The sequence below is a fragment of the Musca domestica genome, unplaced genomic scaffold, assembly GCF_030504385.1.
Source record: "Musca domestica strain aabys unplaced genomic scaffold, Musca_domestica.polishedcontigs.V.1.1 35, whole genome shotgun sequence".
NCBI lineage: Eukaryota > Metazoa > Arthropoda > Insecta > Diptera > Muscidae > Musca > Musca domestica.
In genome coordinates, this window is record NW_026712315.1 from 4,267,481 (window position 1) to 4,281,053 (window position 13,573).

General features: G+C 32.5%; 1 protein-coding gene across 6 annotated transcripts in view; it reads left to right on the forward strand.

Moving 5' to 3' along the window:
• Positions 1 to 13,573, forward strand: part of LOC101892073 (diuretic hormone receptor) — a 129,941-nt gene that overhangs the window by 88,587 nt on the left and 27,781 nt on the right. For all 6 annotated transcript variants that reach the window (XM_059125805.1, XM_059125804.1, XM_059125800.1 and 3 more), the window contains 5 exons: positions 2,698 to 2,896; positions 3,654 to 3,750; positions 7,195 to 7,288; positions 7,579 to 7,659; positions 7,750 to 7,829. In XM_059125805.1, coding sequence (XP_058981788.1) covers positions 2,698 to 2,896; positions 3,654 to 3,750; positions 7,195 to 7,288; positions 7,579 to 7,659; positions 7,750 to 7,829 — 551 coding nt within the window. The remainder of the gene's footprint in view (positions 1 to 2,697; positions 2,897 to 3,653; positions 3,751 to 7,194; positions 7,289 to 7,578; positions 7,660 to 7,749; positions 7,830 to 13,573) is intronic.

A 13,573-nucleotide genomic window follows, 5' to 3' on the forward strand; every position in this document is an offset into this window, starting at 1 on the left:
TTAAAAATCCACGCTTGTGGGTCTTTTGGTCCTTGAAGAATTTTTCTTTAAAAATCCACGCTTGTGGGTCTTTTGGTCCTTCAAGAATTTTTCTTTAAAAATCCACGCTTGTGGGTCTTTTGGTCCTTGAAGAATTTTTCTTTAAAAATCCACGCTTGTGGGTCTTTTGGTCCTTGAAGAATTTTTCTTTAAAAATCCACGCTTGTGGGTCTTTTGGTCCTTCAAGAATTTTTCTTTAAAAATCCACGCTTGTAAATCTTTTGGTCCTTGAAGAATTTTTCTTTAAAAATCCACGCTTGTAAATCTTTTGGTCCTTGAAGAATTTTTCTTTAAAAATCCACGCTTGTAAATCTTTTGGTCCTTGAAGAATTTCTGAAATTTTCCAATTGTTGAATCTTTTGGTCTTTGAGAAATGTTGTTTTTTTTTAATTTGCATTTATTGCTCTGTTTGAACTTGATAAAATATCCCAAAAATATCCTGTTTGGTTCATGAGAAATTTTTTCAATAAAAATCCGCATTTGTGAGTCTATTAAGGCCTAGAAATTACTCCTTAAAAATACAATTATAGAGGTCGGTTGGTCCTTGAAAAAAGCAAAAAACATATGTATTTTACTGTTATTTGCTCGGGTTTTTTTAATATCCTCGGTTTTTTAACCTGACGCTCCTTCGAGAAAATGTTTAGTTAAAGGTCATTTATAGTGAAATAGTATGGGTCCTTCACAGACATCCTGAAGCTGAAGAATATTTTTAAAATAGTGGACATTTAAGGAATGTTTTTTTTTCAAGGACCAGCAGACCAATAAACGTTTTAAGTAAAGAATCCGCAGACCAAAAACTTGAACATAATAAGAAAATTTTCTCAAGGATCATCAGACTAATACGCTTAGATTTTTTCAAAAATTCTTTCAAAAACCAACAAATCAAAAACGTGGATCCTTAAAGAACAAAGAAGACTTTTTAAAGAAACCTGAATTTTTTAAAGAATATTTTTTAAGGACCAAAGGTGGATTTTTTAAAAAATATTTTTTTAAAGACCAAGGAGCTAACATGGTTTTTTTTAAGGACCAAGGGTGTATTTTTTTTTTAGAATATATATTTAAGATCCCAACGTGATTCTTTTTAAATATTTTTTGAGGACCAAACTTGGATTTTTTAAAGGATATTTTTTAAAGACCAAGGACCAAACGTCGATTTTTTAAGGACCAAAAGCGGATTTTTTAAAGAATATTTTTTTAGGGACCAAGGGCCAAATGTGGATTTTTAAGGACCAAACGTGAAATTTTTAAAAAATATTTTTTAAGAACCAAGGACCAAACGTGGATTTTAAAAGAATATTTTTCAAGGACCAAGGACCAAACGTGGCTTTTTTAAAGAATATTTTTAAACGGCCAAGGATCAAATGTGGATTTTTTAAAGAATATTTTTTAGGGACCAAGGACCAAAAGTTGATTTTTAAGGACTAAACGTGAAATTTTTAAAGAATATTTTTTAAGAACAAAAGGCCAAACGTGGATTTTTAAAAGAATATTTTTAAAGAACCAAACGTGGCTTTTTTAAAGAATATTTGTTCAAGAACCAAACGTGGCTTTTTTAAAGAATATTTTTTAAAGAACCAAACGTGGCTTTTTTAAAGAATATTTTTTCAAGAACCAAACGTGGCTTTTTTAAAGAATATTTTTTCAAGAACCAAACGTGGTTTTTTTTAAAGAATATTTTTTCAAGAACCAAACGTGGTTTTTTTTAAAGAATATTTTTAAAGGGCCAAGGACCAAACGATGATGTTTTAAAGATTTTTTTTTCTAAGACCAAGGACCAAACGTGGATTTTTTAAAGATTTTTTTCCAACGACCAAGGACCAAACGAGGATTTTTTAAAGATTTTTTTTTCTAAGACCAAGGACCAAACATTTTTTAAAGAATTTTTTTTTTTTTTTTTCTAAGACCAAGAACCAGACGTGGATTTTTTAAAGAAATTTTTTCAAGGACCAAGGACCAAACGAGGATTTTTTAACAAACATTTTTTAAAGAATTTTTTTTTTTCTAAGACCAAGAACCAGACGTGGATTTTTTAAAGAATTTTTTTTTTCTAAGACCAAGAACCAAACGTGGATTTTTAAAGAATATTTTTAAGGACCAAACGAGGATTTTTTAACAAACATTTTTTAAAGAATTTTTTTTTTTCTAAGACCAAGAACCAGACGTGGATTTTTTAAAGAATTTTTTTTTTCTAAGACCAAGAACCAAACGTGGATTTTTAAAGAATATTTTTAAGGATCAAACGTGGATTTTTAAAAGAATATTTGTTTAAGGACCAAACGTGGCTTTTTTTAAGAATATTTGTTTAAGGACCAAACGTGGCTTTTTTTAAGAATATTTTTTTAGGGTCAAACGTGTACTTTATAAGAATATTTTTTTAGGGTCAAACGTGTACTTTATAAGAATATTTTTTTAGGGTCAAACGTGTACTTTTTAGAGAATATTTTAAATTTTAAAATTGATTTTTTTTTATTGAACAATTGTTCAATAATTAACGTCGAGTTTTTATGAATATGTTTTTAAGGGTAATGCAGATTTGGATTTTTTGAAGAATTAACTTGGATTGTTTTCAAAAAAAACCTTTTTCAAGAAATGAACGTAGATTTTTTCCTGGACTAATAAACAAAAATGTTCCTTCTTTTTTCCCATTCCTTTTTTCAGAGAATGCTACCCGCTATTGCTTTCCCAATGGCACCTGGGATAATTACTCCAACTACGACAAATGCCATCATGCAGTTGAACTACCCGCCATACCTGACTTTTCGCCGGGCGTTGAGTTGCCCACCTACATCTACTGCTGTGGTTATTTCCTTAGTTTAAGCGCCCTGGTTTTAGCTTTAATTGTATTTCTATGCCTGAAGTAAGTATTGACGTTGGGTGGCAATCTGCCGCTGGATGCACTGGGTCATATACCTGACATTTGCTAATATTTATTTCCATTAATTTCCTTCGGCATTGCGAATGTGGCGGGAAAAGTGATCTGGGAACAGTGGGGGAGGTTGGGAATTGAAGTGCATTTTTAAAGAATATTTTCTGAAAATATGCCAAATGTTTCTATTTTAGAAGATTACTACAATTTTAAATATTTTCGTAATGTGAAAGTTCAAATTTCCAAACACCCCTTGGTTCATCTATCACCCAGCCTTATTTCACGCCTTCTCACCAAGACTGACCCTTGTGCAAAATTCCGAAATTCCAGCTTCAGCAGTTTTGTCGGACCGTTGATTCTCGGTCAGTCAGTCAGTGTTTTGACTACTCTTTTATGTCTATATATATAGAACATTCGCTGTCATAACTGCCGAACAAAATTTTTTCAACTTACCCCACTGTCAGCAAATTTCATTTTCATTTCGATCATGGAAAATTTATCTCATTTTAAATTTCATTCCATTTCGTTCATTGCAATATGGCCCAGCTTCGGCTTTGAATTCATTTCCCCGTTTTTCTATTTATTTTTTTATCCTCGATTTTCTTTATTGCAACTTTACTCCTACTTTATTATCTCCCCGTGCTTGGTATCGTCGTTCAATTGCCGTTACAATAACAACAACAATAACCATAATGAACACATGTGATGTACAACACCAATCATCGTTCTACCTACTCCACCATCGCAGAGACTTGAAATGCCTTCGGAATACAATTCATGCGAATTTATTTCTCACTTACATTCTCTCAGCCTTATTGTGGATATTAACTCTGTTCCTGCAAGTGGTAGGTATTGCCAACTGATTTTGATATTTCATTTCATTTTATTTTCAGTACTATGGAAATGGGGGATACTCTAAGATACACACTTCGGATCAGAGATTTTTTCGATGTTTTAAGAATATTTTTTCAAGGACCTGAATTTCTTCAAAAACCAAGGACAGATTTTTTTTACAAAAACTTTTTAAAGACAAAGGTTCAAACGTTATTTTCTTAAAAAAATGTTGAAGGAACAAGTGGGGATATTTTAAAAAAACCTTTTTTCGAGGACCAAATATGAATTTTTAACAAATATCTTTCCACGGATCTATAAACCTTAATTTTAAAAATATTTTTTTAGAACCAAATATTATTTTATAGACAAAAGACCCAACATGGATTTTTTTTAATATTTATTTAAGGACCTTCGACCAAAAAGCGTGGATTTTTTCCAAAATTTTTTTCCTCAAGAACCTTCGACCAAAAAACGTGGATCTTTTCCAAAAACTTTTTCTCAAGAACTTTCAACCATAAAACTTGGATCTTTTCCAAAATGTTTTTCTTAAGAACCTTCGACCAAAAAACGTGTCCCTGAAATAATAGCTTTAAAAATCCACATTTGGCCCTTTTCCCTTGAAATAATATCTTTAAAAATCCATGTTTGGAACATTTTTCCTTTGTCCTTGAAATAATATTTTTAAAAATCCACGTTTGGTCCTTTGTCCTGGAAATAATATTTTTAAAAATCCACGTTTGGTCCTTTGTCCTTGAAATAATATTTTTAAAAATCCATGTTTGAAACAGTTTTCCTTTGTTGAAATTATATTTTTAAAAATCCATGTTTGAAACAGGTTTCCTTTGTTGAAATTATATTTTTAAAAATCCATGTTTGAAACAGTTTTCCTGTGTTGAAATTATATTTTTAAAAATCCACGTTTGGTCCTTTGTCCTTGAAATAATATTTTTAAAAATCCATGTTTGAAACGGTTTTCTTTTGTTGAAATAATATTTTTAAAAATCCATGTTTGAAAAGGTTTTCTTTTGTTGAAATAATATTTTTAAAAATCCACGTTTGGTCCTTTGTCCTTGAAATAATATTTTTAAAAATCCACGTTTGGTCCTTTGTCCTTGAAATAATATTTTTAAAAATCCACGTTTGGTCCTTTGTCCTTGAAATAATATTTTTAAAAATCCACGTTTGGTCCTTTGTCCTTGAAATAATATTTTTAAAAATCCACGTTTGGTCCTTTGTCCTTGAAATAATATTTTTAAAAATCCATGTTTGAAACGGTTTTCTTTTGTTGAAATAATATTTTTAAAAATCCATGCTTGAAAAGGTTTTCTTTTGTTGAAATAATATTTTTAAAAATCCACGTTTGGTCCTTTGTCCTTGAAATAATATTTTTAAAAATCCACGTTTGGTCCTTTGTCCTTGAAATAATATTTTTAAAAATCCACGTTTGGTCCTTTGTCCTTGAAATAATATTTTTAAAAATCCACGTTTGGTCCTTTGTCCTTGAAATAATATTTTTAAAAATCCACGTTTGGTCCTTTGTCCTTGAAATAATATTTTTAAAAATCCACGTTTGGTCCTTTGTCCTTGAAATAATATTTTTAAAAATCCACGTTTGGTCCTTTGTCCTTGAAATAATATTTTTAAAAATCCACGTTTGGTCCTTTGTCCTTGAAATAATATTTTTAAAAATCCACGTTTGGTCCTTTGTCCTTGAAATAATATTTTTAAAAATCCACGTTTGGTCCTTTGTCCTTGAAATAATATTTTTAAAAATCCACGTTTGGTCCTTTGTCCTTGAAATAATATTTTTAAAAATCCACGTTTGGTCCTTTGTCCTTGAAATAATATTTTTAAAAATCCACGTTTGGTCCTTTGTCCTTGAAATAATGTTTTTAAAAATCCACGTTTGGTCCTTTGTCCTTGAAATAATATTTTTAAAAATCCACGTTTGGTCCTTTGTCCTTGAAATAATATTTTTAAAAATCCACGTTTGGTCCTTTGTCCTTGAAATAATATTTTTAAAAATCCACGTTTGGTCCTTTGTCCTTGAAATAATATTTTTAAAAATCCACGTTTGGTCCTCTGTCCTTGAAATAATATTTTTAAAAATCCACGTTTGGTCCTTTGTCCTAGAAATAATATTTTTAAAAATCCCCGTTTGGTCCTTTGTCCTTGAAATAATATTTTTAAAAATCCACGTTTGGTCCTTTGTCCTTGAAAAAATATATTTTTTTTAAATCCACGTTTGGTCCTTTGTCCTTGAAAAACTAATTTTAAAAATCCCCATTCGGTCCTTAGACCTTGAAAAAGTAATTTTAAAAATTCACCTTTGGTCCTTTGTCCCTGAAAAACTAATTTTAAAAATCCACGTTAGGTCGATTTTCCTTGAATAAGTATTTTTAAAAACCCAGGTTTGGTCCTTTGTCCTTGAAAAATATTTTTAAAAATCCACGTTTGGTCCTTAGACCTTGAAATAATAATTTTAAAAGTCCACGTTTGATTTGTACAGGATGTGGATTTTCTAGAAATATTTTTTCAAGGACCTTTGATCAAAGAAATGTGGAGTTTCTTAAAAAAAAAATTAAGGACTTTTGATCGATTTTTTGACGATTTGTTAAAAACAAAAATTTTAGGGACAAAGGTTTGGTAGTTGGATATCTATTAAAAAATATTTTTCTCTCTCGATCGATCAGAGAAACTTAATTTTTTTTAAATATTTCGATCGATCAAAGGAACGTGGATATTTTTTCAGAATACATGTCTTTAAAAAACCAATGATTAGACGTGCATCTTGTTTAGAATATTCAAATACCTTCTTCCGGGGGACCTTGAAATACCTTCTTCCAAGGACCTTTTTAATAACTTTGTCAAGAACTATCAGATTTTTCTAATTTTCCAAATATGTAATGATGTAGGCCATCTCTTGGTTCGTCCTTGCCGTCTGTATTCTATTTCATTATTATTTTTCCACCATTCCCTATAATAATGAGTGTGAATGAGCGTGCATTTGAAATGTCTAAGCGTTTCCTGTCAAGTGTTGGCATATGTATTTGTCGTTACACATACAGGCGTGTGTGTAGGAAATATGTGTGTATGTATGCATTTGATATGTCAATATGCCATTAAATGTCTGTTAGAGGCATGTGAGCATTAGATTAAGTTAATGTGTGTGCCGTTATTGCAGTCATTGTGTGTGAGTGTGTGTGTAAATTTTCTATGTATATATATCCTTGTGTAATTGGTGATATTTCCTGTTGCTTCTTTTCCTGATGTGGCTGCTGCTGCTGATGCACCAGCCATCCAGCCAGCGAAGGTACTTTGACGGCATAGGTGTGAAATTAAATTAAAATAAACTATTTTAATCAATCCTGAAAAAGTTTTCTTCATTGATATTAATGTGAATGTGTGTGGGTGGCAATTTCAACGATTTTTAAATATCTTTCTCTCCTTTTTAGATGACAGATCATTCCAGCCAAGCTGGCTGCATAACACTAGTCATGATGTTCCATTATTTTAATTTAACGAATTTCTTTTGGATGTTTGTGGAAGGTAAGTAAGAAAATAAAAATTTTGTATTTTATAGAATTAATTACTATAACTTTGTTAATTAATTAAAAATTGCACAAAAATGGAGATTTTTAAATAAAAATATTAAAATAAAATTTAAATTTCTATTTTTGTAATAAAATTAAAACTACCAAAATATTAAAGTTAAAAATTTTATTTTTTTAATTTATTATTAATTTCTCTGTAAATTTATTCCAAATTGCTTTTTTAATTTATTATAAATTTTTATGTAAATTAAATCCAAATTAAAAATTTTTTTCATTTTTCTCCAGGTCTTTACCTCTACACCCTGGTGGTGCAAACATTTTCCAGTGATAATTTGGGATTCCTGCAGTATGCCCTAATTGGATGGGGTCAGTATCGACCACAGTTTTACTACTGTCTAATACTCAATTAATATATTATTTCCGCCTCTCCCCCCCTTTTCCACCCCCCGCTTGTAGGTTGTCCAGCTATCATTGTGTTTGCCTGGTCGATAGCGAAAATCTATGCACCGCCTTTAAATACCGAACGATTTATTGGGGTAAGTGTTTAACAGCATGCCACAACAAAACAATAATTACAACAACAAAAATAACAACAAGTCAATAATAGAATAATAAACAATTAGGAGGTGCCATACGAGGCAAAAGATAAAAGCAAAATGTGGCGATACCATCCATGGTGTTGTTGTATTCCCATAAAGAGTCAATAAACAACAACACCACCATTTTTCGGTTCGGTTCAATTTCGGTGCCAGTGACCAGCTGGTTTTTTTTCCAGTGACGTCACGTATTCTAAGAGCAAATCTTTTAAAGTTTGTTTTTCTTTTAATTTTTTTTTTTTGGTCTTTGGATGTCTGCCTCCCGGACCAAATTTGCAAGAAACAAAAACAGAGACCTTGGTTAATGAGTTTATAATTAAATTTATTTTAACAATTAAGAGAACAATGAATGTTTTATTTTATTACTTTGTTTTGGGCAAATTAAATGGGGAACAGATATATTTTCTTTGGCAAGAAGGCTTTTTAGCAGCGGGTTACCATTGACGGTAAGACTTGAAATTTTCAAAAAAAAATATTTTGAATTGTTTAAATTAAAGTGGATGTTTTTACCAAAAAAATCTTTTTAAGCGCTTATAACAAATTTTTTTTAAGAATTTAAAAAAAATCTAGATTCGCTCCAACAAATTTTGTACTATTTATTATCTTTCGTACAAATATACTACACATTTCAAAAAACACCTCCATATCTCATTTCCAGATACCAACAGATACCTTCAACCAAAAACACATTTGGTACTATTTAGTACTTTTCGCCCAAATATGGGATGCATTTTCAAATCGCCACCGCCAAATCTCAAACACAGATATCATCACTAGTTTAAATGTCAAATTTCAGATTTTCATCTCTAATCCCTTCACCCAATACCAAATATAGTACCATTCAGTACTTTTCGTACAATTATAGTACTCATTTCCAAAGCCACCCACATATCTTAACCGAAAGCACCAACCGTGACGTCTATATCAAAATTAAGGATTTCAGCTCTATTCCTTCACCCAATACCAAATTGTACCAAATAACGTACTATTTAGTACTTTTCGTGCTCTTGTAGTATAGATTTCCAAAACCATCTACATGCCTTAATTACCTACATACCTTAATCACCAACAGTAACATCTATACACCAAATTTCAGCTCTGTTCCTTCACCCGGTACCAAATATAGTACAATTCGGTACTTTTCGTACAATTATAGTACATATTTCCAAACTACCTCCAAATATATTTCCATTCAGTACTTTTCGTACAATTATAGTACACATTTTGGAAACCACATCCATATATCCAGGCTTGACATGAAATGCGACCCTAATACCAAATTTCAGATTTCAAGCAGTGCCTTTTCACCCAATACCAAATTGTGCCGAATATATAGTACTATTTCGTACTTTTCTCTGCACTTGTAGTACACATTTCCAAAATCACCCTGCATATCTTGATCACAGACACCAACAGTGACTTCTACAGGGTGAGATAGAAAACAGCAACAAAGACAAATGCCATAATTTTTATTTTTTTTTTTTATATTTTATTGAATGAAAGCAAAAAATGTCGGAAATAGCATCAAATTTTAGAATAAGTTTAGATTTGTTCGAATTGGTTCCCTTTGGCACGTATTATGGCCATCAAACGGCCAATGAATCCGTAAAACACCCTGCCCGAATGTTGCTCTGTGGTATTTTGGCCCATTCCCAGCGAAGCGCTTGCCTCAGTTGATCGACACTTTGGTATTTTGTAGTGCCAATCTTGCTTTTCAAAATACTCCCGACACAATAGTCCAACGGATTGGTATTCGGAGTTTTTGCGGGCCATTGTGCCATGGAAATGAAGCGATAAACCTCATTTTGTAACCATTCTTGCGCGTGCTGAGTTTTGTTGGAATGTCCAAGGTCTGCGACCAAAATATTTGCGTGCCCAAGGCTTTAATACACCCTCCAGAATATTTTCGCGATAATATTCGTCATTTATTCTGATGCCACGGTCGATTAATACAAGCGGAGAGCGACCATCGGCTGTAATGGCGTTATGGCCCACACCATCACCATGGCCGGCGCTTGAGTTCTGATGGCCAACCGAAGATGGACATTTTCAGCTGATCTCTGTGGCAAGTAAACGCTATCATTTTTTTTTTTTTTTGTTTTTGTTTACAAACTGCTGGACAACGAATGTTTTCACATCGGAGAAAACCAAATTCGGCAGTTCACCACTTTCGGCCAAGCAGAGCAACTATTTAGCTCTTTTGAGTCTATTTTCTTTTTGTTGCCGTGTAAGTTCTTGCACTTTTTGGAACTCCAATGGCTCATAGCTACCCCGAGTTCATTTTTCAATATTTGCCAAATGGAATATTGCGATGTGTTCAGCCCACGAGCCATTTTTCAGGTACTGCGACGCGGTTTTCGATCAAGTCGCTTCTTTACTTTTCGAACCATTTCTGCTGATGTTGCTGTATTCTTTCGTCCACTTCCTTTATGTCGGACTACGCTACCAGTATCACGGTCCGGTTACGAGCGATGGTACGAGACACAAAAGATTTATTCACATTTAAATGCTGGAGTGATCTAACGATAGCCACTTGTGGTTTTCCAGCCAAATATAAAGAAATGTAAACACTATCACACTTGCATTCCATCACGAATAACATTTTTTTGTTTTAAAAATTCTCACCAAAATGCTGTCATGAGCTGTCACTGGATTAATTTTAACAGCTGTCGAAAGTTGGTTGCAGTTTTTCCATCTCATCCTGTAGTTGGTACGTCTCAATATTTCTATCAACACAAGATATGTTATAAAGATGATAGAGATCGGACCATAACTTCTGGTGCCTCCCCCACAAAGGGTCAAAGTTTTAAATAGCCGAAACGATCATAAAATCCGAAATAAGCAACCTTCATATTTCGCGCAGCTTACGATTTCTTTTAACACAAAATCTATTGTGAGGATGGGATATATTCTAGTCCACCCCTCTTACCTCCCCCCACTCCTACTTACCTCCCCCTATATACAAAGTTTATAAACTTCGTAATTAACCTTCGGTATCATTCAGACTTGGTACATGTCAATATTTCCATCAACACAAGATCTATTGTAAAGTTGGTGGAGATCGGACCATTTCGTCTGGTAACTCCGCCATATAGGGTTCAATATTTTGAAAAACAAAGCGCGAAATAAGCATCCAACTGTCTTCGAAGTTCACACATACAAACATTTTTGCTAACACAAGATATGTTGTGAAGTTGATATATATCTGTAAACCCCGTTTTGGTACCTCACCCACAAAGAGTTAAAATTGTCAATACTTTTATCTGCGGAACAAGTCAGCGATTCTTTACAACTTCCTATATCTAAATATTTTTCTGAAATTTATGATTGCGCATAAAATTGGATATAAATGTTCGATTTTCTTGTAAGTTTTCCCATACCAATATATTTATCTGTATTCGATAAAGTATGGAAATGGGATGCTTCTATCGGTCAGCTATATTTGGTACCTCAAAGACATTTTTAAATTTTCTCAAAATTATAACATATCTCACATAAAGTGAAGAAAGTAACCCATGTAGTACAAACCTGGCATATATCGAATTTATTTAGGTCCCAAATGAAATGGACAATATTGACCCATTTCCTCGGAACCCACTCCATAGAGGGTCAACAATTCGATTAATCATAACAGAAGTCAAAATATATTTAAGTAATCGAACATTGGCTGAGGGTTTACATCTGTCGGCAAAATTGACTGAAACTGTTTAACTTGTTTAGCTGCGGGATTTTTCTTGTAATTATTGAAAAAAAAGGAAACGTGGGATTTTAAAGTATGTTTCTTTCCGGGCTTATTGAAAGCAGGGATTTTTTAAAGAATATTTAATATATATTTTTTTTATAAAAATATGCTTCCAAGGATTTTTGTGATTTTTTCACACCCTCCCTAATATTCATTAAATATTAATTTATGTAAGTGATTACACACGTGCCGTTTGGCATCGTTTTGCCTGTGTCCGTGGCAAGAAAATAAATCATTCGGAGAAATTATTAATTAAATGATTACACAAATATGTATCCTGAAGTCATAAAATCGAACTGCAAAACTCCAAATACCCGCACTGAGACTGATTTCCATATGAATCAATAAAATCTGAACAGTTATGACACGGATGATATGACATTTGATTGCCTTTGGGCGCCAAAAGAACAAATTGTATGGCATGAATATGTTAATGTTGACATTTATCAATTTTGCTGATTTTATTTTAATTTTGGTATTTTGGGTGAAATAAATTGTGTATCAATATTCACTTAAATTCAATTCATTGAACTATTTAAGGTACCAGTATTTCTATGGTCCTGATTGATGTGTAAATCTATGATAATCTCTCAATATTGGCTCATTTTAAATTCCAATATTGAAACATGCCTTTAAAGCTATCATCATTAACTCCTCCCTCCCTCCTTTTGTAGGAGTTCTTCCATCTGGAGAAATTTCAATCAGATTTCAAATTTTCTCGTAGGCCGACAATTGATTTCGTCAGTGAAGTGAAAATCAACAGAGGAAAACAAAAAAACGCCCAAACATAAAAAACAAACACAGACACACACACATTCCTGAAAACCTGAAGTGAGTTTTGAAAAACCAAGTTTGCATAAATCTTCTAAAGAACACACAAGGATGGAGTGAGGGAGGAGATGGGGAGAAAGTGTTACGGAAGAGAAAGTAATCTCATCTTAAATTCCATTACACTTCGAAGTGCATGAATACCAAATGCGAAAGAAAATGAAACAAAAATTGGCCAACTTAAAAAAGAGAGTAGAGTAGAGTAGAGAGTAGCTGTAAATAAAAAAAATGAAGAGAATTTTTCAAAAAAAAAAAAAAAAAAAAAAAAAAAAAACAAGTAGGCAAAGGCTAAAGTCGTGCGGGCCGTCCATGTGATACCCTACAAGACTACAATATGTTAGAAGCCCCCCTTCCATTTTGGATGATTTCGCTTTTGAAAATATATCACGGAGCACTGCCCAGATATTACCCTTAGCATTTTGACCATGGACATTTGCCAAAAAATTTATGCACTCCGTCGTGCTGTTAGTTGTTGTGGTCCATTTTACAGCTAAATATAATCCAATGATCATCCAAAATGCCAGAATTCTTCCTTGTCCTTAACTCTCTTCTCAGGCATGTCGATTACCTTCAATTGTGTGATCAGGAATTTTTTCTGTTTTTTGTTCATTTGAACCTCTAAATATTTTGCGATCAGCGCCAAAAGCCCCCTCTGGCCTCTAGGCATCTCCAAATTTAGACTCATCTGTACGATTTGCTTGTCTATTTGGCTATTTTCACCAATGAAATCAGCATAAAAAAGCCAGAAGTTTGCCTTTTGTGTTTTTCGGATATCACCTGTAAGTAATGTTGGTATTTCTTCACACAAAAGTATTGGTATATCCTACCCGCTGTCCTAAACTCTAACTTCATGCGAGATTTCGTATGATTTGGTTTCTATTTATAAACTTTTATAACGGCTGCAAAATCAGGAGCATTTTTTTAGTTGTTGGTCCATTTCAACACCTAAATATATTGCAGACATCTTTGAAAACAACATGCCTAGCCCTTCTGAGCCTATCCCTACCCTTGTGAAAATTTTCGTGAGGATCGGACGATAATTGCAATCTATAAATAATTACCTTAACATGTGTTGTAAGGTGAAAAAAAAAATATTACAAACTGTATACTTCAT